Source organism: Orbicella franksi, chromosome 9 (assembly GCF_964199315.1).
Source record: "Orbicella franksi chromosome 9, jaOrbFran1.1, whole genome shotgun sequence".
NCBI lineage: Eukaryota > Metazoa > Cnidaria > Anthozoa > Scleractinia > Merulinidae > Orbicella > Orbicella franksi.
In genome coordinates, this window is record NC_138153.1 from 20430685 (window position 1) to 20455315 (window position 24631).

At 39.7% G+C, this 24631-nt stretch overlaps 3 protein-coding genes, 1 long non-coding RNA gene and 4 pseudogenes across 5 annotated transcripts in view; 6 read left to right on the forward strand and 2 right to left on the reverse strand.

Annotated features, from left to right (window-relative positions):
* LOC145497973 (uncharacterized) overlaps positions 1 to 21058 on the reverse strand; it is a 41419-nt gene extending 20361 nt beyond the window's left edge. Inside the window, exon 1 of the mRNA XM_081477846.1 lies at positions 18275 to 21058. Within this exon, the coding sequence (XP_081333972.1) occupies positions 18593 to 19564 (972 nt within the window). The 5' untranslated portion in view covers positions 19565 to 21058 and the 3' untranslated portion in view covers positions 18275 to 18592. The remainder of the gene's footprint in view (positions 1 to 18274) is intronic.
* LOC145498025 (uncharacterized) overlaps positions 1 to 24631 on the reverse strand; it is a 113584-nt gene that overhangs the window by 17870 nt on the left and 71083 nt on the right. The window lies entirely within an intron of this gene.
* Positions 1434 to 7585, forward strand: LOC145498539 (tolloid-like protein 2; annotated as a pseudogene). Its single transcript, XR_014050871.1, has 3 exons — positions 1434 to 1833; positions 3292 to 3757; positions 6822 to 7585. The product of XR_014050871.1 is annotated as a tolloid-like protein 2 (transcript).
* LOC145497978 (uncharacterized) lies at positions 8015 to 9907 on the forward strand (annotated as a pseudogene).
* On the forward strand, positions 10419 to 14026 carry LOC145498015 (uncharacterized). The gene is made up of 2 exons (XM_081477890.1): positions 10419 to 13359; positions 13677 to 14026. The coding sequence occupies exons 1-2, from the start codon at positions 13195 to 13197 to the stop codon at positions 13896 to 13898; spliced, it is 387 nt and encodes a 128-aa protein (XP_081334016.1). The 5' UTR covers positions 10419 to 13194; the 3' UTR covers positions 13899 to 14026.
* Positions 13917 to 16071, forward strand: LOC145498540 (uncharacterized; annotated as a pseudogene).
* Positions 16182 to 18201, forward strand: LOC145498541 (uncharacterized; annotated as a pseudogene).
* The window catches only part of LOC145498018 (uncharacterized), a 139191-nt gene continuing 131824 nt past the window's right edge, over positions 17265 to 24631 (forward strand). Inside the window, exon 1 of the mRNA XM_081477893.1 lies at positions 17265 to 17277. The gene's annotated coding sequence lies outside the window, so the exon portion shown is untranslated. The remainder of the gene's footprint in view (positions 17278 to 24631) is intronic.

A 24631-nucleotide genomic window follows, 5' to 3' on the forward strand; every position in this document is an offset into this window, starting at 1 on the left:
AAAACCGGATTGGTGTCTACTGAGAAGATTATTTTCATTTAGGTAATGATACAACTGATCATAAATAATTCGCTCGAAAACCTTGGCCACAACCGGGATAATCGAGATCGGTCGATAATTAGAAGGATCACTCCTACTTCCTGCTTTCTTAAAAAGAGGCGTGATTCTTGCATTTTTCCATTCATCACGAAAAATACCAATATCGATCGATTGATTGAATATCAGAGCGAGTGACCAGGAGATTAAATCCGGACATTCTTTTAGAAGTAGGGTAACCCTGGCAAGCAGGACAATTTTTCTTCATATAAACGCTTTGGTTCGCCTAACCGGGACAACTCTCGGCGTGGCGAGTGTCACGTAACGCCTAGCTTTAGGATTTAAGCAGAAATTCGTATCGAAGAAGTGACAATTAACTCGGCAAAACCCACTGTGATCGAATGACCGCGGAAAAGTCAAAGAAAGAGGGATACTCGCACTTTCAGTTGTTCATAAGGGTTATGAATGATCATACCGGGTCAACTTTGACTTGGCCTAAAGGGAATACGTTTTCACATAACTGGGGCCTAACGTTAACTTTCCCAAAGATCTTTTCTCTGGACTTCATGTCCGCAGCAGAAAGGTTATCTAATAAATGTTTACCACGCAGTAACATAATGTTGACAGATAGAAGCCAACCTTTTTGTGACTTGAATTGAACCTTTCCCAGCATCTACGTCACAGTTACGTGACGTACGTCCGAACAATTGAGATTTAAAAAAACACTTTCCCCGACCAACAAACGAACCGGAAATTTTAACACACTTAAAATTAAAATTACATTTTTAGCGAAACACTCGCAGTTACGTAACATGTTGCCCTAGAGATGTCAAACGATGTATGCCCCGTAAAACAGCGGAATTTCGCAAAACGTTAACAGATGATCAGCCAACCCCTAAGTCGCATAATCCTCTCCCCCTCTACAACCAGTAACGTACTAACGCAATGCACGAGTTAAAAATGACCTTCAAATTAAAATATCTTGGAATCTAACTACTTGCAAGAAAGAGGTTAGAAAGATGCTATTGACCCTTTTGAGGGAAAATCAAATGAGGACCAATGGGCTATAAGAATCACTGAGTACAATAAAAGTCTTTGTCTAAGGACGCAAAGCAAGTTCATATGATTCAGATTTTTACAATGTAGTCTTGCACTTCTGAGTGTCAACGGAAAATAATTACTGAAATTAAGAGAATTACCTCGGTCTGACATCCAAACAAAATAGCCGACTCTCGAAAGATTACATACTGGGAACAGATTACGTCAGTAGTAGGAAAAATTGCCTCTGTGCGAAAGAAAGTTGCGGATCACGAAAACCACGGACCGTGAAGAAATCAATAAACTTTAACTGTCCGGTTTTACTTTTAACTGTTCCTAGAACTTTAACCAATAATTAAATGACTATTTGGTTGACAGGGTCAGGATGTAGTGGACTCACGGTTGAAACTATTTATCTAGTCAATACTCCAAATGGCTCAATCTACAGTCCTGGATATCCTAACAATTATGATGACAACGAGAATTGCACGTGGCACTTCTTTGCTCCCTTTGGAAGCAAAGTCCTCCTCTACTTTACAACATTTGAACTGGAAGATGTTTCAGCGTGTATCCATGATAGCGTAGAACTGTTGGATGGACGCGACAATTCCTCCCCTCGTTTGTCAAAAAGCTGTGGTACTAGTCTTCCCTCACCAGTCTATTCGTCCGGTCGATACATGTACATACAATTCAAGTCTGATTATTCCAACACAAAAAAGGGGTTCGTGGCTCATTACAGGGAACGTACTGATTCATCAGGTGCGTTTTTTAAACAATGGACAGTAGAACCTCTTTAAGGACATCGAAAGGGCAGACGTGAGTATCAGTATGTATAGAGGAAGAGAATACGGAGACGTCTTTACTACGAACAGTTCACTTAGTCCCAGAATGAATCGAGAATTCATATAATCTATAACTATGTAATACGGCCACTTTCATGATACAGACACTCAGGTCTGCCCTTTCAGTGTCCGTATTTAAGAGGCCCGACAGTATTTACTGTATTGTATTTGCAGTCGCATAATATGACCATCAACGTAACACGATAAAATAAGAGTTATCCGTTGGTCTGCAACTGGCCAAGTGGTAAGCCTAGCTGCTGGAGCTTGTCTCGGTTTCCGTAAAATTGAGTTACGAAAAGTTTTTCTACTACACCCTGGATGGGATGGTAGTCCATCCCAGGGTTACCACCCAGTATTAAGTTCGCCGGCACCAATTTGAGTGGAGAGAGGCATTGCGAGAGTAAAGTGTCAGGGCCAAGGACGCAACACCATAACCCTTGCCAGGGGCCCTTTTCTTGGAGGTCCCGAAAAGTTTTCGCACCCGGAAAGCCATAGCAAAATCTCAAACCTAATGAATGCAGAGCTATTTTATTCACATAATCTTAATATGTACAGAGGTTCCCTTCGTACAGGAAGATTCAGACGTATACATCCCTCTGTTTTTAGATACAGATTAACTAGACATTTTTTCGCGGGCCCGAAAAGTTTCGCGGTCTTTCGAGAAACAGGCCTTAGTGCTAGAACTCGTACCACTCCGCCAGGAGTCCGGTACCACAAGGGAAACAGAAATTAGCTCGAAATAACGGGGATCTGGAAGTAACAGAATTCAAAATAGCCAATGACTGAAAAGGAAACGGGCAGATCCAAGGGAAATGGTTTGAAATAAGCAAGTTCAAATCAGCCGGGTCAAACTGGTCGTGTTTAGTCAGTTGTCTTGTATCTATCCCTTGTTGCTGTTTATTGTTTATTTGTTGAGTAAAATAAAAATTTTGTTCCAGAAAAAAGGGAAATTTTGAGTAAAAAAGTCTTAAATTTTTGCACGTCGAATTCAGTAACATGGTTAGTGAGGGTTATAAATACAAACTACAATTAGCATTAAAATACAAGGAATATTACTAGCTAGGATGTTATGCACACTCTGATTGGCTAAATAACATATCCACCATTGTCGTGTGAAGAATACTCAAGGTGCATAAAAAAAAAAGACTACGCTTCTTCCCTAGGTTCCTTATTCCTTGTGGAACTTAATAGACATGGAATTTTGGCGAATATCGAACTCTTTATTAAGGTACCAATAGCGTGGACAAGACAAAATTACAGGAATCACCGTGCGGATTTTCTGATGTTAAACAAAACCTTTGAGGGGTTGCAGTGAGGTACAGTCGTTGAGGTCACTTTCAGTTATGAACTTCATTGACATAAATTGTTATTTTAGGTTGTCCACAAATCGACCCGGGAGCTTCTGCTGGCGTCATTTACAGCCCCAATCTTCCTTGGAACTATCCAATCAGCATATCGTGTAACTGGACTATAACACCAGTACCTTGGTGGAAGAACATAAAATTAAGTTTCACGAAATTTGATGTAGAGTATTCCTACTCCTGTCGCGACGACTACGTGGAGGTGAAAAGTGAGTATGGTTCAGATAGGAAAGTACTGTGGTTCTACAATCCCTTCGCCTGTCACCTCGTTTGGATCTATTCATGTTCAGTTCCACTCCAGTTATTGGACCAGTGATTCTGGATTTATGCCATTTTACCAAACAGGAGACAGCTTTTCAACTCCAAACCCAACGTACTGGCCAACGCAACGGCCAACGCACCCGTACTGGACTACAAACCCGGCTACTTACTCGCCGTCTAAAGCTTCAATTTATGCCTGTGACAGACATTATCAAACAAGTAAGTTCTTTCTCCTGTCCAATTTTAGCACAGGCTTCAATATTACTGTGCAAAATCACGGAAGTGAATCATTCTGAATAATACCGCGGTATAATAAATGCTATTGTTTATATAACCAGCGCGAGCACAGACATTTTGTGAGTAGCTTGATTTCTAAAAAAATTGTGCATGGCGACGAGGTTGATCGTTAGGCTTGTTATTTTTGTATTGGTAATAGCACGGCCTAGCTCACACTTGCGATATAACGACATAAACATAAGGACATAAGAAGGACGTTATGTCGTTATGTTTGTAGTGTGAACATGCTGACATCCTGACATAACTGCAACATAAAAGCATGAACGTAACTACATAAGGAAAAAACTGATCTTTTCCTTTTGTCGTTATGTCTGTGTTATTATGATGTTATGTTTCTGTCAAAACAGGTCACATTAGTATTTTTGTGAATAAAGCGAACAAAGTTCTGTGTTCTATCAAACGCTCTGTAGGCATCGCTAATGCAAATGTTTTTTCTGTGCCGTACAAATCTCTTGTACGGCCAATTTTGGAAAATGCGGTACCAGTCTGGTGTCCGTACCTTGTCAAGGTCATCCGTACCCTTGAGAACGTACAGCGAAGAGCATCAAGGCTTTCATCAACTCGACGCAAAGGAGAGATGTCCTACGAAAACCGATACAAACTACTAAAATAGCCTACTCTGTCCGACCGTAGAACTTTCCTATCTTTAGTTATTGAGTGTTTTTACCAGTTGAAACTTGAAGACTTTTTTGATTTCGCCACGACTCGGTATATGAGAGAAAATCATCCGTACAGACTTTATGTCAAACCCGCAAGACTTAATTGTTATAAACATTCATTAGGATTTTTATATTATGGAATGAATTACCAAGAGATGAAGTGAAACCTGACAACCTTCAGCAGTTTAAATCTAAGCACAACTTTCTTTGTCAGTCCTTATCTTTAGTTTTCATTTGTATATCTAATTTGCTTCTGGAATAAATGAAGCATGTATGTATGTTCTAATAACTAGGCTTTGGACAAACAATTAAGAAAAAAATTAGCGATAATAATTTCGAATGACGTTTCGATGATTCATTCATCATCAGCAAATTCTTAAAGTCAGATTATTATGAGTACTTTATAGTACTAAGAATGCGTGTGAAAGTCTCGTTGCATGTCATTAAAAATTCTACAATGTGGAATGTAGAGAGTGTTAGTTAAGTATTAAATAGCTTTGCTTTAATTGAGTCAGATTCAGATTAATTGAGTCAGATTCACTGTGTCACGCAGGGGTTTTCCAATAGCTGAATACTTGTGTTCATCAATGCGTTGGAAAAGGTGTCGGCGAGTATAGCTCACACAGATCACATTCGAATTTGTAGACAACGCCATGTTGAGTGGTTTGGCCTCTGCTACTTTGCTGTCATCGGCAATTTCCTTGCTTGTGAAAACTGGACGTACATGTAGATCGCTGTTTATTTTCTTTCCAAGATCGGACAGCTGTCTTCATACAACGTCAGCTGATATTCATCCTTGACTGGCAGAATAATCCAAACGGGTGCATTTGCTTGAACATCGCGAACTTATTGTTAATTTCGCGACTCGATGAACCTAGTTACGGTGGAACTAATGAGCTCCTCTGGGCACTTCAGTTTCAAGAAGATCCCTCTCAAGCTGTCACATTCTTCAGCAAATAGATCTGGTGAGGATGAGCTCCATTCCGATAAAAAGTAGTTTGTTGTTGTTTGTAACTTCCATCGTGAAGCTGATTGCTGAGTGTGCCTCGTCTAGTGTTGCCAGGAAAGCCGTAGCAGTTAGAATATCCTTTTCCGCGGCAAAAAGATGGTAACTTATCCTCGCTTTCTAGATTCTCCTCGATCGAACACAAATGTGTTCGCCATGACTGGCCCTAGGGGTGACCCCACTGCTTCGATTACTCCCTGAATTGTACTCCTATTGGTGCAGTTACTAATAAGTCGCATCAATAACAAATTTCGAGATTAAAAAAGTCTTTTAGAACTTCTTTCGCGCGAAAAAACACCCTTAATTTAAGCATTGAGCACTTATATTTCAAAAACTTTTCTTAATTTGAATTTTAATAAGCAGGTTAAAATAATGGCCTAGATTTTCAGTTTCAAGAGCAGCGTATGCGCAATCGTTGTCAATCAGAGAATAAAAAACGATGAGAAAATCAATCAGATTCGTAGATTTCCAAACAGAACTTAGCTGAGTGGCTACTAAGGGCAATTATATCATGCTCTACACATGTGGTAAGCGTACGCGTAATTTTCTGTGGCGTTTTCTAATTCTAATTTTCTATATTTTGGGGGCGTTCTTTAATTAAACAATTATTCCAGTCGCGCTTGTTGGATGTGAGACGATTATAGCCAACTCGGCGCTACGCGCATCTTTGGCTATCTAACATCTCATATCCAACGCGCACTCGAGGGATAATTGTAAGCTCGTGATTTACGAATTTTTCGCGTGTTCTTCCAATATCCCGCGTGGTTTATCAGTCTATAGACCACAAAAACATGTGGTCTATTGCTTAAGTAGACACCCAGATGATCGTGTGTCGATTACGTGACAAATTGGCGCGCGGCCGGAATAACCAGTCACGCTCGAGAATTTTAAGAGAGTTACGATAAGATTTGTTATCACCAGTTGATTTTGCGGTATTTCAGCCTAAAAGTCAGTAAATACACGAAATATACAGTTAGCAAATTAAGGATTAGGGTTACCTTTCTTTCTAGGTAAAGGGAACTTTATATGAGATTTAAACGAATATAGAAACCGAGCGATAGCTACACAACACAGAATGAAATAGTCGATATCAATTGAGTCGTTCCATCGATAACTATGGATTAATCGATTACTTTTTTCGATCAGCCATTGTCATCGACTGGATAAAAGGTCTAATACACTGTAGCTTGCAGCTGCTCCAAGAACCTTGGGCAATGTATAGCGGATGCACTTTCGAACAGACATGACGTCACTTTTAACCTCCCTGTTATTGCGTTAGTAATTGTGATCTCAACATTAAATATGTCACTTTTTCTTTAAGATATTTTTGTTGCAAGCTCAAGTTCGTCATCCATTGCAAGCAGTCTAGATATTAACGACTACTATCCCACCAGCGTACCTTACTCGAGTTGCACATTTAAAATTGACACGGCGAATGGTTACATTCTGGAGGTGAGTTTTGCAAAGATGACCATATCTAGCTATTCGAGCTGCTCGTGTGGATACGTAAAAGTTAGAGATGGAACCTCATCATCTTCTCGGCTTCTGGGCACCTACTGCAGTTCAAACTATCATGATGTTGTGACTTCTAACGGAAATCACATGTTCGTTGAATATTATGCCCGTCAGAGAAGTGACAAGTTTAAAGCAACGGTCCATTACAAGAAAGGTACTGACCTCTTAGTTATTATATGTTCGTAAGAAATTGTTGTTTTTTAATTTGTGTTAATTAAATCCTGTCAGGATTCATCAGTCACCTCAGATAGCAGATGTCTGCAAAGTGTTCTCCCTTGCACAGCCGAGGGACTCATTTAAACTTTCTGTCATTTTGTGAGTCACGGAGGTAATTGTCAAATTAGACACGTATGCGCAGTTTAAAATTTGAGATATTAGACTGAGCTTCAGTGAATTTTGAATGTTCGTTATCATAATCCGAAGCAATGGGGAATACAACTTTAACTTGTGAATAAAATGCCAAACCAATTTTAAGTGGATATGTTTTATGTAAATGCAATGAACAATAGTCAGTGTTGTAGAAATGATTTAACGTATTCTGACATACGGCATAACAGAGAGCGCTCACAATACAAAAGAGTTACTTTGTTATATGATTCCTTCTACCGTTAAGGAGTCAACGTTCCTGCCATTGTGGTGCCTATTGTTGTTGCAGTTGTCCTGTTTTCGATCATCTTTGTTTGTAATCAAGTCCACCAAGATCAGGCGTTTGTCTCCTGTACATGACGTTCCTGTACAACCCTTAGCACGTGGTGCCGAGCAACCACCAACTACACAATCTCCGTACTCTAATACAGAGTTTGATATGAGATACCCTCCACAGTCTCATGCACCTGAAATATCACAACCATCGGCCCCAAATACAGAGCTTGTTGTACCTCCTTGTCCCGAACCACTAGCCACAGCTTCTGATCCTCCACCTCCGTCCTCCACTGATTATTCACAAGGTAACACCAACATGTCACTGGCAGTTGAGACGGCATAGATGTGAAGGTTTCCAAGAACGTTTAAGTAAGAAAGAGTGGGGACCTCCAGAGGGTTTTTGGCCTCCTTTAACATTGGCATGCTTGGTTCTGCCTTCAACACGTTTTAGTGTACTCTTTGCAAATATACAAATATATGCAAGGCATTAATTTCGAAGAAGATCAAGATTCCAAAAAGGGGTTTGTCACTCTCCTTGTACTGAAGTGTACGTCCAAGTGTAATTATTCCAATAATTTTTTATACTCCAAGCAAAATCGACCAGGGCCAAGCATTTGAAGTCAACAGAAGAGTTGTTCTTGCAACACGAAATATCGGAGTCGGACATCAAGGTCTAGATAGTAAAATTTGCTGGTGTGATGAATATGCTACCACCAATGAACGGAACTCGTACCGTGACCATTTAGGTACAGTTCGTAATGTTGTAGAAACTGTAGCCAAAGAAAGCATGAGTGGCTGTTGAAGAAGTTAACCAATTTTATGAGCCAGAAGAAGATGAGATTATTAATATTGGAGTATCCGGGCATGGCACATGGAGAAGGAGAGGTTATTCCTCAGCCTACGGAGTTGTAACAGCATTATCTAAAGTTACAGGCAAGGCGCTGGATGTTGAAATTATATCAAAAGAGTGCCCCTGGAGAGACAAAGAAGGAACTGACGAGTTTCATGAGTGGTGGGAAGGACACCAGCATCTTTGCCAAACAAATTATCGTGGTTCTTCTGGGTCGAGGATGCTTGTGGCATGCTTTCGATTTTCCAACGTTCTGTTCAAAACAACGGTGTCCACGTCACAGAATTTCTTTGAGATGGGGACAGTAAGGCACATAAACTGATTGTTGAACAAGCTGTTTATGGGAACGTGGAATTGAAAATCTGGAATGTGTGGGACACGTCCAGAAACGTTTGGGATCACGACTTCGATCCTTGAAGAAAAGAATCACTCACTCACGCTTCAAGGATAAAAAATCACTTGGTGGCAGGGGAAGGCTAACCGATAACACCATCGATAAGCTTCAGGTTTATTATGGGAAAGCCATCAGAGACAATAGGGCACTTTAGATTTGACTATAAGTACGAGATCGAGTACGAGAACGACTTTTCAATTCTATTTTTCAGGCTTCACATTATCACAACACATACCCATTTCATCCAATGAGCCACCCTGTCTGCCTAAAACCAACATGACGAACTAGGGCTACAAAACGTCACTGGTTTGAAAATCGAAAATCGTACTCGTGCTCAATCTCACACTCTTAGTCCAATCTAAAGCTCCCTAATACCCATGACATTGAGGCAATGAGGAAAGCAGTGATGGCAATCTGGTACCACACCCAGTCCACAGATGTTAGTCCAGACCATGACCTGTGTCCGTCCGGAGAAGATTCATGGTGTGGATATCAGACAGACATTGTAATAGGGACTTCAGATTGTGAACATAGCCATCCCCTTCCATAGCCTCTGCAAATACAGTTCGTCCCACTTTTGAAGCTTTGAGCAAGACCTCCTGAAAAGATGCCTTCATAGTGGTACGCAAAACCAAAATGAGGCCATCAATGCCCTTAATTGGCAGTGTGCCACAAAAGAAATGCAATCTGGTCTGGCAGTGGTGGAACTTGTTACCTTTCTTGCAGTCTCCTCGAGTGCATTGTATCAAGGCAAAACAAAACACTCGATTACAACCGGCTTCCCCATTCTCACTGCAACAGCACACAGGAGGCCAAAAGAAGGAGGAAACAGCTTCGAAACTGGAAAAAAGGATACACTGACTCTCTACAAGCCAGAGAGGGACATCAGTATGAACCTGGTGCCTTCCGAGTTTGTTTTAGACACTGAGTGACCTCTGCAATGGCCTTGGTGCACTTTATTCTAATTTTCCGTATTTCAGAGGTTTTGAAATCTTGTGTCAATAATATCTCAAATAATATGTTAGATATGCTCATAAAATTTTTACAGTTTATTGAGTATCAATAGCAATGTGCGATGACCTATTCATACCAAGTTTTTACTTTTGTATCATGAGTTATTCAATTTTCTTTGAAAGGACGTCAAGTGGCTTTTTTGCTGCTTCTTTGGAAATTGTTAAATCATGAATGTATCAAACTATGTGCTTGAAAATAAGTCAATGCACAGTCATAACAGTTCAACAGAAGCATACAAAATTCTAGCTTAACAGCATGAAGCAGCGCACAGATATCTTTGCCAGTATACTCACTATTTGGCTTTCAGAAATGGATGCCCCTCCGAAATTTGAGGAATGCGCCCCAACTTACAGCAAAGTATTGTTTATGACCTACTTAGCTATATGGCAAAAACAGAATGATATCGTTAAAAGTGGACGTGTTTGTCAAAATGTTGGCAAAATTACCAATTTTAGACTATTGAGCCACGTTAAGGTACTGCTATACTTAACTTGAACAGGACTTTTCAAATGCTTTTATTTTAAGCAAAGTATGGAACTTTGTTACAGGGTATATGTTACGCAAACATTTTTTGTTTTATGAGAATGTGATCTGTAATAGCATCACAGTTCCAGATGTAGATGTTTTAAAAACAAACGTTGTTCAAAGTTAATTATAACTACGTCAAACCATTAAAATGAAATTCATAGTAATATCAACTTGTATGTATCTATTCATTTTTTTTTTTACACAAACGCATGTCAATCATTGTCAGTTTAAAGCTCATTTAAGTTGAAAAATCCACAATTTGCCATTAGTGCAAGTTTTTTCTTGTATGAACTACCACATTTCCATGACATTTCAACCATTGCCGTTGCCTTCTGCCAAAGCTATTGCAGTAACCATATTGCAAATTGACCATCAGCATTTTATTTTTTTTGTTCTAATGTTCCTTCCTTCTCACTGCTAACCATGAGCTGCAATTACCCCTTTCCATCTCCAAGTTGCTTCTAAATTTTATGGCAATCCTCAAACTTGTCAAAAATGTGACATAGTCTTCTCAAATGTTTAAAAGTTATTGTCACTAAATTAGCTTACTCAACCACCTCAATTCCATATTTGGTAAGACTGATGATTTCTTTGTGAAGAAGATCAAAAACTTTCATGGATGTAACTTGCCCATTCCCAAGGACAGGCACCTGTTTATGGAATTTTTTGCCTCTAATCATGATCCTTTCCAGCATGGGATAAATTGGAGCCAGCTTGTTCATGAAAGCAAAGTCAAATGGACACGTGTGGACAGGAGGCAAAAATAAATTTTAGAAAAACCTCTTGCTCTATGGCAAGGTGTAAAACCCATAGAAAACAACAATTACATCTCAGAAGGAAAATAACAACAAGGAAAATTCATTAACTCATATATACTCATGAAGCATATGTGCATACATGTAGACATGTAATACGTGTATATTGAGAGACATATTTGCCTTGTCAGCTCACATGTGATGATTATGACTTAAATTTAATTTATCTCTTTTTCAGTGTCACTAAACAAACGTACAGACTTCAGATTTATAAATTGCTCTGTGACTTGAGTTCTCTCTTTACACATATAGTTTGACAGTCGGAGGGCTTTTTGTTTGACACTTTTGAAGTATTCACTGAGAGGTCTGTGAAAGTCATCATTTAGCAATATTTAGTATAATCCCCTCCAATTGTCAGCTATTTACACTGCAACTTCTTGCACATGTTTGTTCACGTTCATACTGGACAAAGTTACGGTTTTTGTCTAGCTGCGATGAATTCACAGCACCGCAATTGAGAAAAGACTCTGCATTGCTGCATCTCAATAGAAAATACTGTATATAACATTCGTCTACACCAAAGACAAAAATACATTTTTAAAGTTATATGTGCAACTTATTTCTAGATTCCATAAATCCAAAGCGGACTAGGAAAAAAGTAAGATGAAAAAAGTCACTGCATTACAGTTAACTAAAGTAACATACAACTTTGCAAACTGCAGATCAATCTCTATTATCAGCATAACAAATCAAAGTGGCTATGGGCAACTTAACTTGGAAAATGTATCGTCTGTGAAACTGTGGCAATTTTGATGCGACTGACTTGAGGTTTTAATCCGTAGGTTAAGTTAAAGTTAAAGCCCACTGACATTGTTAAGAAATAGCGCAAAAAGCTACGGTAAGAGAATACACGAGGACATGTTACACAGTTGGAAACATTCATGAAATTATCTGGTTATCCTCGTTTCAGAGACCGAGACAATTATAAAAGAAAGAGCCACTTCTTGTCCAATCACCAAAGCAAGTAAAACTTTTCAATTTCATTCCTATTTTTTTCGTTCTTTATTTTCCCAGCCAGTAGCAGTGATGTTTGGGGTCTTATGCATGCAATACATGCATGCAGACCCATGAAGACGCCACTGTCTGACCGTAATCGAGGAGGGAAGTACTGGAACTGACATCACCTCATTCGTTGGATTTAGTACCAAACGAGACAATAAACATAGCAGCAGCTTACAGCCTTTAAAGTGTTTGAGAGGTTCTGCTGGTCTCTTATTTCCACAATATCATAAATTATGAGGAAGTTACCATTTTAGAGAAGAATATTTCAGTATTGGAAGTATGACAAATATGACTTGGAAGATTGATGTAATGCTGAGTGGAAATTCAGCAGATCTGACCATGCAGTACTGCATGTAGAATGGATGTTTGGCTGCATTTCAAATTACTACAAGTTCGTTGAGTTCTACCAGCAGCTCCAGATTGGCCTTAGTCCTGTTGGCAAAATTTACCTTGTTTGTGGAATTCTTCAAAACGCTAACACATGTTAGTTTATATGGGAACAATGTATGAGATCATTATGGTGTTGACTCCCCAAATCTTGTGACTCATTTCTGGTAAGGCATGTTTCAGACAATATTTGTATTGATTGTAGTTCAAAGACGATCTATTTACCAGTACCAGTACACTGACAATTTAAGGATAGTCCCCACTATCAATCCTGTATTTCCAAAGCATACAGCTGTATTTCCACACACAGATACACTGAGACACTAACGACGGGTTTTTTAAAGTCGTAGAACAATGTAATCATTCTTTTTCACAGTGGATTTTATATATGGGTGAAATGGTGTCACAATAATAGATTCCATCTTGAGTTTTATAACAGAAGACATGGCAATAACAACCTTGCCTGTGTTTCTATGGCTTTGTTTTTGCAGTGGACATTTTCACCTTGTGGGATTCTCAAGTTTTTGGAGACTATTGAGTGGTTTACATGCGGAACGAGTCCAGAAGAACCCAGAAAACATTGAAGAAATGCAAGATGCACTTTCCTGTTGGGAAGTTAGCTAAACAGAGGGCTGTGCTCAAGACAGAATATCTTTCCAAATCAGAGTTAATTTGTGCTTTGAAGAAACATGTTCAAAGACTACATGACAAGGTAAGATTAACTTAAGCAAGTGCTATATCTGCAAAATATAACATAAACTTTGTCATCAGTATTTAATCCTTCATCCCTGTCACCAGTACACTGACAATTTAAGGATAGTCCCCACTATTAATCCTCCACAAAATAGAAACATAATTTTTTGATCATTTTACCCTACTTTGGTAGTATTATTTACTTTGTTACATTTATCATCATTATTTCACGCTTTTTGCATTATCTTAAAATTTTTTATTATTTCTTACTGTTCCTTCTCTCATTTATTCACTTCTTTCTTTGTTATCCTAATATCATATGTTTTTGCCCTGCAGGAAAAAAACAAAATAAAGAACACCTTTGATGACCTCCCTGCTGTCTTGTGCAGAAGTTTGACACTTGAAGTTACAAAGAACACTTCCACTCTAAGAAATACCAGCCCAAGTCAACTAAATGATAAGAGAAAGTTAAATTTGCCACAGCGAAGTGCGAGTAGAAGACAATTAGAGACATTAGTGGCAGCATCAGAGGTGAAAGGTGGATCAGTTGAAAACTGAACCCCTGCCTTGAAAAGCATGTCCTCTACCTTAATTAAGTATGGAAGATATCAGATCTAAGTTAACACCTTACATCATCAAAAAAGATGAGAAAGGTTAGTACAGCTGTTATTAAAAGGTCATGTAAAAGAGTATGAAAAATGTGATCAAAATTTTCTTTGTTCACTTTCCCTGCTCTATGCAGGAGGAGTAATTGGCAAAGTGAAATACCAGCAATCTAGATCAGCCCTTGTAATAAAAAAAACACACGGAAGCTAACCAAAAAAGCTTCAATTTCAAAAGAAAGAATTCAGTTTTGTATGGGTACCCCTTTCCTACGGGGTTTAAGTTAACAAAATTGCAGAAATTGATGTTTCGGAAGTTCATCCAGTCAGAGACACCTTGTGCCATGAACTTCCACCAGATCACCTAGCTGATGGGGTGTACAGGAAACTGGAAAATTGCCATCTTATGCTGGCCAAGTTTTATTTTAAGACTGATCAGTTCAGAAAACCTGGCAAAAAAACTAGTTTGGCTCCGTGAGGAGGAGGGGGCATTTAAGGTAGCCACTGGTGGTGATAGACCCCCTTTGGGAAGTGGAACCAATCTATGTCTTGGCTTGTCAGTTTTTTAAATGTGGGACGTTGAATAGTTAGTCCCAGTGGTAACTTCCTGCTATTTAAAGCTAACTGTAGGAAGACCGCAAGGTTGTTTCACTGTATACAGAGAAACGTGTTTCAGATATAGAGGTAGTAGAGAACAAAACCTATACAGTTATGGGCAACATGTCAGCTTTTCATTTGAGCCTTTTCCAATGAAATAATTCAGAAAAATATTTTTCTAGCATTTCAAATGTGAGCCAAGATATCTGCACTGCATTGACTAGAAAATTCGGAAAGTCTCAGGATTGTAACTGGAAGCGCTGGCAATAAATACAAATAATTAGTATTGCATGTCTGGTTGATAACTTCAAGAGCAAATTACCTAGTCATTTAGTGTCATCAACAAACAGAAGCAAAGTAACTCAACTGATGGCTGGAAAAAAATCCAGTCAAGAATTAAAACCTTTGAGAGATGAGCTCTGTAAAAGGATTTTTTTGAGCCACTTCACCCTTAAAAATAATATTGTCCAACATCTACATTCCATGTTGATAAATCTTGCTATTGCTTCAAGCAACCTCCCTACCAATCTTAACAGTCTCGATGACTTGCCCGCTAACTCTGCAATGTTCAGGTATTTGAAGGCAATGGAACAGGATATTAAGGCTGGGAGGATAACAAAACAACTGGACAAGTGGGTCACTGAAGACAGGGCCAAAGACAAAGATTTCACTCACAGGTTAAAAGGCAAAGATTCTCGCCTAATTTTGCATGGATTATGTATTTAGTGGAAGCAATCATTGCAGTAATTTGGAGTGACTCAAATGACCCCAGGTTACTTAGCTACAGCTACTACCAATTGTCTATAGACTTTCTTAGTTATCGCATGATTAGTTTACTACAGTTGCTTTGTTTGGTCACATATCTTGCTCTGTCACGTATTGGCCACTAAGTTTATCCTTACTCAAAGAAAATGTTTAACAAATTTGGGGTTGGATTAGGAATCAACACCATGCAAGGTGGAAGGCAAAACATGTCCAAATTGCAAGCTTTGCCGGAAACAGTCTGCATAAACACCGTTGATCACAGGCTTTTTAGCATGACTACATCAGTAAGTTGGGGCTTCTATTCCAACAGCCCTCACTCTTAGTTTTCCATCACTCCCACAGCACCCTTATTCCCAGGCATGTTTTGGAGAATCCACAACATCATTGCTATTGTGACATGCCCAAAGATGGTGAAAGTAAACACTGTTTCCTCTGTGGTCACAGTCTCATGAAAGAGATCAAGGTGTCAGTGTGACAGAAAACCAACCCCACAATGGTGGATCAGTAGTCGAAAAATCACAAAAATGTTGTATTTTTGGAACCTTTTTTTGACATTAACAATCACTATACTTTCAAGATTTGGAAGTGTTCTTAATCTGTTTTTTGATAGAATTTTATTGTTTTTTAGCTTTTCTGAAACTATTGCACTGGTTTCCATGGAGACAAGAGTTGTTTACGGGTCATTTTGTGAATTAAAATGCCATGTTTTTAACTTAAATTTAAGAAATTTGGTGTTAAGTGCCCTTAATCAATTAGGAGACTGTTAAGGAGTTTGGGACTTCGTTGAGGACAATAAACATTCACCTATGCAAAACAAATAGTAACAGAAATTGTTTGCAATCGTTTACAACCTATCTACTGAAACATCTTGAAAATTATGCCGCCAAAGAGGAAATTTAGAAACGTTCGAAGAAAGAAAAGGAGGTTTACTGGGAATAAGTATAAGTAGACATAAATTAGCAACAATCGATGGAAAAAAGCGAGGACTCGGAAGATGAAGATGAGAAGACGCCTTAATAAACCGTGTCGGATTTGGATTGTAGCAAAGTCAAGTTGCTTCCTGCTTCTGTCAGAAAACTAGATGAAGTTGAATAACGTTTAAGTAAGGAAGAGTGAGGACCTCCAGAGGGTTTTTGGCCTCCTTTAACATTGGCATGCTTGGTTCTGCCTTCAACACGTTTTAGTGTACTCTTTTCAAATATGCAAATATATGCAAAGCATTAATTTCGAAGAAGATCAAGACTCCAAAAAGGGGTTTGTCACTCTCCTTGTACTGAAGTGTACGTCCAAGTGTAATTATTCCAATAATTTTTTATACCCCAAGCAAAATCGACCAGGGCCAAGCATTTGAAGTCAACAGAAGAGTTGTTTTGCAACACAAAATATCGGAGTTGGACATCAAGGTCTAGATAGTAAAATTTACTGGTGTGATGAATATGCTACCACCAATGAACGGAACTCGTACCGTGACCATTTAGGTACAGTTCGTAATGCTGTAGAAACTGTAGCCAAAGAAAGCATGAGTGGCTGTTGAAGAAGTTAACCAATTTTATGAGCCAGAAGAAGATGAGATTATTAATATTGGAGTATCCGGGCATGGCACATGGAGAAGGAGAGGTTATTCCTCAGCCTACGGAGTTGTAACAGCATTATCTAAAGTTACAGGCAAGGCGCTGGATGTTGAAATTATATCAAAAGAGTGCCCCTGGAGAGACAAAGAAGGAGCTGACAAGTTTCATGAGTGGTGGGAAGGACACCAGCATCTGTGCCAAGCAAATTATCGTGGTTCTTCTGGGTCGATGGATGCTTGTGGCATGCTTTCGATTTTCCAACGTTCTGTTCAAAACAACGGTGTCCACTTCACAGAATTTCTGTGAGATGGGGACAGTAAGGCACATAAACTGATTGTTGATTAAGCTGTTTATGGGAATGTTGAATTGAAAAACTGGAATGTGTGGGACGCGTTCAAAAACGTTTGGGATCACGACTTCGATCCTTGAAGAAAAGAATCACTCACTCACGCTTCAAGGATGGAACATCACTTGGTGGCAGGAGAAAGCTAACCGACAACACCATCGAAAAGCTTCAGGTTTATTATGGGAAAGCCATCAGAGACAATAGGGCACTTTAGATTTGACTACAAGTACGAGATCGAGTACGAGAACGACTTTTCAATTCTATTTTTCAGGCTTCACATTATCACAACACATACCCATTTCATCCAATGAGCCACCCTGTCTGCCTAAAACCAACATGACGAACTAGGGCTACAAAACGTCACTGGTTTGAAAATCGAAAATCGTACTCGTGCTCAATCGCACACTCTTAGTCCAATCTAAAGCTCCCTAATACCCATGACATTGAGGCAATGAGGAAAGCAGTGATGGCAATCTAGTATCACACCCAGTCCACAGATGTTAGTCCAGACCATGACCTGTGTCCGTCCGGAGAAGATTCATGGTGTGGATATCAGACAGACATTGCAAGAGAACTTCAGACTGTGAACATAGCCATCCCCTTCCATAAGCTCTGCAAATACAGTTCGTCCCACTTTTGAAGCTTTGAGCAAGACCTCCTGAAAAGATGCCTTCATAGTGGTACGCAAAACCAAAATGAGGCCATCAATGCCCTTAATTGGCAGTGTGCCACAAAAGAAATGCAATCTGGTCTGGCAGTGGTGGAACTTGTTACCTTTCTTGCAGTCTCCTCGAGTGCATTGTATCAAGGCAAACAAAACACTCGATTACAACCGGCTTCCCCATTCTCACTGCAAAGGATACACTGACTCTTTACAAGCCAGAGAGGGACAGCAGTATGAACCTGGTGCCTTCCGAGTTTGTTTTAGACACTGAGTGACCTCTGCAATGGCCTTGGTGCACTTTATTCTAATTTTCCGTATTTCAGAGGTTTTGAAATCTTGTGTCAATAATATCTCAAATAATATGTTAAATATGCTCATGAAATTTTCACAGTTTAGGGACCGTTCATTTTTTATAAGGTAGGGGGGGCTGGTGGGATTTGGGGGGGGCCATGCGAAAAAAAATGGCTTTCGAGGGGGGGCCATCCTAAAAAAATAAGGGAAAAAGGGGGGGTCACGTGAAATATTTTAGTAAAACTTTAAAATGGCATAATGTTTGAATATCAAAAAAATTGCTATAGAATAAACATAGAAGGCAGGATACAAATTTATTACAAACTTTCCTTCTGCTTTAAAAAACGTTTGGCGACAAAAAGCATTTGTAGCTACTGAAAAGAAGTATTTAACACTGTTATTTTCGAATGCAACTTTCACCGGCACTCATCTTCATCTCCGCTGTCGTCGAGTTCTTCGTGGCCGCTTGTGCTGCTATGGGAGTCTCTTTCACCAATGCTGCAAGAAGCAGCAATGCTTTCCGTCAGAGTGTACTCTTCAGGGTACATGAAGGTGTAAACATAATCTCTGACTTCCCGCTCAAGGTTGGTGGTGATTCTGCTTCTTGCAGCATTGGTGAAATAATTTCCTTCCAAGAGCTGGGCGATGTATGGCCCATCTCCTCTAAATATCGACGTGGCAACATCCTCAACTTTAAGACACTCTTCCGGGACGGCCGTTCTAGGAGGGTACACAAGGCATTGTGGAAGATCATTTACTAGCGGGTTTCCAACACAGATTCCATGGACGTTGTTTTCAGTCCGCTTCCTCTTTCTTTCATTTGACTTTCTGCGGTTTTCTTTTTTCCTTCTCCTTTTGTTGATGTGCTGTTTGAGTATGCCTTTGAATATGCTGTTATAATTGCTCTTCTTATTTTCTAGTGCTTCCATGTCCTGCGTGACCTTCATCAACTTAGCTTCTGTACATTTGATCTGTTTTACATTAAAACTGTGGGCAAATTCTTCGTCCTGCTTTAAAGCAAGCCCATTGGACTGAAAGAGTGTGGAATCGTGTTCCTTTACATCTTTCAATATGACATTCAACTTTTCCACCATTGCTCTGTTCTCTTTGATGGAGAAGTTCAGTTTTCTTCCATCACTGGGCTTCAACTGGTACCCTTGCATGGAAAACTCACTCGCCCTTTCTGAACAGCCATCCGCACCTAGAAAAATTGCTTCTTTTGCTTGTAAGATGTCAAACTGCCTGGATCGTTCAGCTGTAAACCTTTTCTTAAACGACTCGTCGCTTTTGCCATTATTGCGCATTTTGGAATGAGCCTCTTTCATGATGCTCATGTAGTAATGCGCTCTTTCCCCGATTGGATTAACAATATAAAGAAGAAAGAGCATGGAAGTGGCAGGCTGGTTTTATCTGACCCAGAGAGCGTTGCTCTATTTGCAGATAAGTTTATTCTCAAATCGAAGTTTGTGGTGGATTATCTTCAGCATCTTGAAGTGCTGGAATTTAAAAGGAAAAAGAGAGCAGAAGAAAAGGCAAAGTTAAGTAGGGAGGAGGATTATCCTTGGACTGAGTTGTGCGGAGGTCTAACCAAGCTTAAAAAGCTACGTGTTCCAGAACTAAACAAGTACTCAAACCACCACGGGCTGAAGCAGCATTTGAAAAGCAGCAAGAGTGAGAAAGTAAAGGCAATTGTAAGACATTCATGCTTGCAGCAGAAGAGTCCTCTCAGAGCTGGCCAACCAACACTGAGAAATGCCAGGACATTGACACAAAATGACAACAGGGCAAGTGCTGACAGCAGTGAAACGGATGAAAGTGACAATGATGAGTATGACAGTGATGCCATTGACTCTGGGGGAGAAGATGACTCAAGTGACGTCATTCTTGCATTCATCAATTCAGATGAGGAAGATGCCAATGAGAGGCCAAATGCCACACGCTCAGGGCGAGCCATAACTAGGAGATCCGAAATTGACTTCTCTTTCTTTTGATTTGTTTTTTAAACAACAGCTCTCTGTCGTATAGAGATTGTAAATATTGTCTTCATAGTGAGCACAATAACGTGAAGTAGGGGGTAATAGAGAAATATTAAAAAAGTTGAAATCTAAATATTGTTTGTTCAATTTTTTTTGGGGGGGGGTCATCCCCAAAAATGACCGCTATAAGGGGGGGCCATGTGAAAAAATTGGTAAGCTGAGGGGGGGTCATGCGATTTTTAAATGGTGCTTCCCAAATCCCACCAGCCCCCCCTCCCTCATAAAAAATGAACGGTCCCTTATTGAGTATCAATAGCAATGTGCGATGACCTATTCATACCAAGTTTTTACTTTTGTATCATGAGTTATTCAATTTTCTTTGAAAGGACGTCAAGTGGCTTTTTTGCTGCTTCTTTGGAAATTGTTAAATCATGAATGTATCAAACTATGTGCTTGAAAATAAGTCAATGCACAGTCATAACAGTTCAACAGAAGCATACAAAGTTTTAGCTTAACAGCATGAAGCAGCGCACAGATACCTTTGCCAGAAGTATACTCACTATTTGGCTTTCAGAAATGGATGCCCCTCCGAAATTTGAGAAATGTGCCCCGACTTACAGCAAAGTTTTGTTTAAGACCTACTTATCTATATGGCAAAAACAGAATGATATGATCAAAAGTAGACGTGTTTGTCAAAATGTTGGCAAAATTACCAATTTTAGACTATTGAGCCACGTTGAGGTACCGCTATACTTAACTTGAACAGGACTTTTCAAATGCTTTTATTTTAAGCTAAGTATGGAACTATGTTACAGGGTATATTTATGCAAACAGATTTTGTTTTATGAGAATGTGACCTGTAATAGCATCACAGTTTCAGATGTAGATGTTTTAAAAGCAAACGTTGTTCAAAGTTAATTATAACTACGTCAAACCATTAAAATGAAATTCATAGTAATATCAACTTGTATGTATTTATTTATTAATTTTTTTTTACACAGACGCATGTCCGTTATGGCCAGTTTAAAGCTCATGTAAAATGAAAAATCCACAACTTGCCATTAGTGCAAGTTGTTTCTTATATGAACTACCACATTTCCATGACATTTCAACCATGACGTTGCCTTCTGCCAAAGCTATTGCAGTAACCATATTGCAAATTGACCATCAGCATTTAATTTTTTTATTTTAATGTTCGTTCCTTCTCACTGCTAACTATGAGCTGCACTTAACCCCTTTCCATCTCCAAGTTGCTTCTAAAATTTATGGCAATCCTCAAACTTGTCAAAAATGTGGCATAGTCTTCTCAAATGTTTAAAAGTTATTGTCTCTAAATTAGCTTACTCAACCACCTTAATTCCATATTTGGTAAGACTGATGATTTCTTTGTGAAGAAGATCAAAAACTTTCATGGATGTAACTTGCCCATTTCCAGGGACATGCACCTGTTTATGGAATTTTTTGCCTCTAATCATGATCCTTTCCAGCATGGAATAAATTGGAGCCAGCTTGTTCATGAAAGCAAAGTCACATGGACACGTGTGGACAGGAGGCAAAAATAAATTTTAAAAAAACTTCTTGCTCTATGGCAAGCTGTAAAACCCATAGAAAACAACAATTACATCTCAGAAGGAAAATAACAACAAGGAAAATTCATTAACTCACATATACTCATGAAGCATATTTGCATACATGTAGACATGTAATACATGTATATTGAGAGACATATTTGCCTTCTCTGCTCACATGTAATGATTGACTTAAATTTATCTCTGTTTCAATGTCACTGAACAAACGTAGACTTAAGATTAATAAATTGCTCTGCGACTTGAGTTCTCACTTTACACATATAGTTTGACAGTCGGAGGGCTTTTTGTGTGACACTTTTGAAGTATTCACTGAGAGGTTTGTGAAAGTCATCATCTAGCAATATCTAGTATAATCCCCTCCAATTGTCAGCTATTTACAATGCAACTTCGTGCACATGTTTGTTCACGTTCATACTGAACAAAGTTAAGGATTTTGTCCAGCTGCGATGAATTCACAGCACAGCACTTGAGAAAAGACTCTGTATTGCTGCATCTCAATTGAAAATACTGTACAGTGCAGCTCAGATATATGCGAACTACGCAGACGCGTATCATACGAGCGTATGTTGCGTATACGCGTTTGTTATTACGCGCACATATGCGCGTATATACGCGCGTATATGTCTCTTTGTTATGCATTCCCATAAGTTTCTTTATGCCGAGAGCGACGCCTATTTATAAACCCAGCGCACAAAAGGCTATAATGAAATGGTTATAATCGCGGTCGTGCGTGCGGCCAGAAACCACTGAATCACTGAAACACTTGTTTGGATTAATTTGGCCACTCACGTGGCGTTTATTTCAAACCATTCAAATGCTAAGGTGTCAAATTAATCAATTAAACATCGCTATATTTGATTCAGTGAATAAAGTTGGGGCGAAAAACAGCCACAAGCCACATCCTGTGGCGAGCCCCAACCCAAGCCGCAGGCACGCACGCACGCACGCACTATGAAATAGTGCAGAAACGACCAAATATAAAGATTATGGAAACTATGTAATATGAAGGCATCAGGAACACCAGGCCCTTCTCTGACATGTCCTTGAAGCCCCAACGAGTTACGGCTAGTTCTCGGGCTCGATAAGAGCACGCGTTCCAGCGCTCTAGATTAACAACTACTCTAATATAAAATTGTTGCCCCAGCCCTTGTCTGACAGGCAAACTAACTCTGGAGATAAGCGAAATTGTGGATCACGTTATGATTAATCGTAATAATAGTAATTTATAATAGTAGACAAAGCCAGCACCTGCCCGTTCTTTGTCGGAATAAAATAAAATAAAATAACTAACTGGAAAAATAAAATAGGATGTACTAGGCTAAAATTGCCGCCCCAGCCCATGCCTGGAAGGCGAGCGTTGATCTTAGCTACAGCTAACAGCTGAGGTAGTTTACTGAAGACTAGAAATAATAATTATGATGCCCCAGCCCCTGACTGAAAGGCGAGCTTAAGTCTTAAACACCTCTCCAGGTTGACGAATATACAGTTTAAACGCGACGGATTTCCAACGGCCAAGGTGGCGAATCTGGGCATCCGATAAACCTTGGTCAGCCGCCAACGATGCGGCGCCGATCCGAAAAGAGTGAGATTTGTATTTGGATGAATCAAGTCCACAAAAATTTGGTGCTTGCCGCAGTTGTTGCGTAAAATGGCTAGTTTGAACTGGGGATCCATCGGAAAAGCAGAACAAGGCACCCGGAGTGGTACCCCGCATAGAACAGTAACGTTGTAAATAATTCACTGGGCAAAACTCTGTTCCCGTTGCGCAGTCCAAAACAACTGAAAAGGGGCGCCTACCCGAGTTACGTTTGAAGTCGGTGATGACAATTGTCGCGGCGGTCACGCAATTGTCTTTACATTGGAAATGAAGATCTTGTATTTGTACTAAAGATTTCAAAATCGCACCCTTGGCCGTGAGTTCGCCTACTCGAAAAAAGCCATAGAAGGCCACCAAAAACATGGTCTGGTACAACAGCTTTTGATATGCTGATGAGTTGGTATGATCTAATGCGAGCACTAATCGTTGCAACACGCTACGTGTTATTGGAAGTCGAACGGTTGGTGAAGAGTATAGCTTACTGTGAGCCGCTAAAATCTTCTGCACTAAAAACTGTTTAGTGGGATCAGGAAATTAGCTAGCTTGTGAACTTAACTTAACGCGGAGACATACGTCGAGATTGTCGAGGAGGCAAACTTCCTCGCTGAGCGATATGATATAAACAATGCTAAATTGTTTACCGAGACCGGAAGGAGCGAGGCACGCGACTCGCAAAATTCAGATGAAAAATCGACAAATGTCGACCAAGCTCTTTGGTAAGTCTTACGCGAACCCTGAGTAATGGCTGAATGCAGAAGGTCGTTCAAGTGATGCGCCAGTTGTTGGGTAGTAAGCCCGGCGGAACCGGCGTCGGTTGTTCGTCTGCGTAAGGCGCTAGTGATCTGAATTTCTCTACCTGTAAGCGAGATAAAGCATCGCTCTCGCGGTTAACGCGACCAGCGATGTGCTTAGCATGAAACAAAATATTGTATTTAAGTGTGCAGAGAACGAAGTGCCTAAGCAAAGCCATAACTGAACGATCTTTAGAAGTTTGCTTATTGATTATAGCAACAACTGCCTGATTATCCGAAAAGAAAACAATATACTTGTCACGCATAAGCGGTCCCCAAATCTCAAGCGCCAGGACAATCGGAAAGAACTCTAAGAGAGTAATATGGAGTTGTTTCCAAGCGGCGGGCCACTCTCCAAAACACCAATGTGTGCCAAATACTGCGGCGTAGCCCAAGGAACCCGCCGCGTCCGTAAATAAATTGAGGTTTTGGGAAGTGGCCCATCGCGATCCGAGGAAAAACGATTTGCCATTGTACACGCTAAAAAATTCCCCCCAGACGT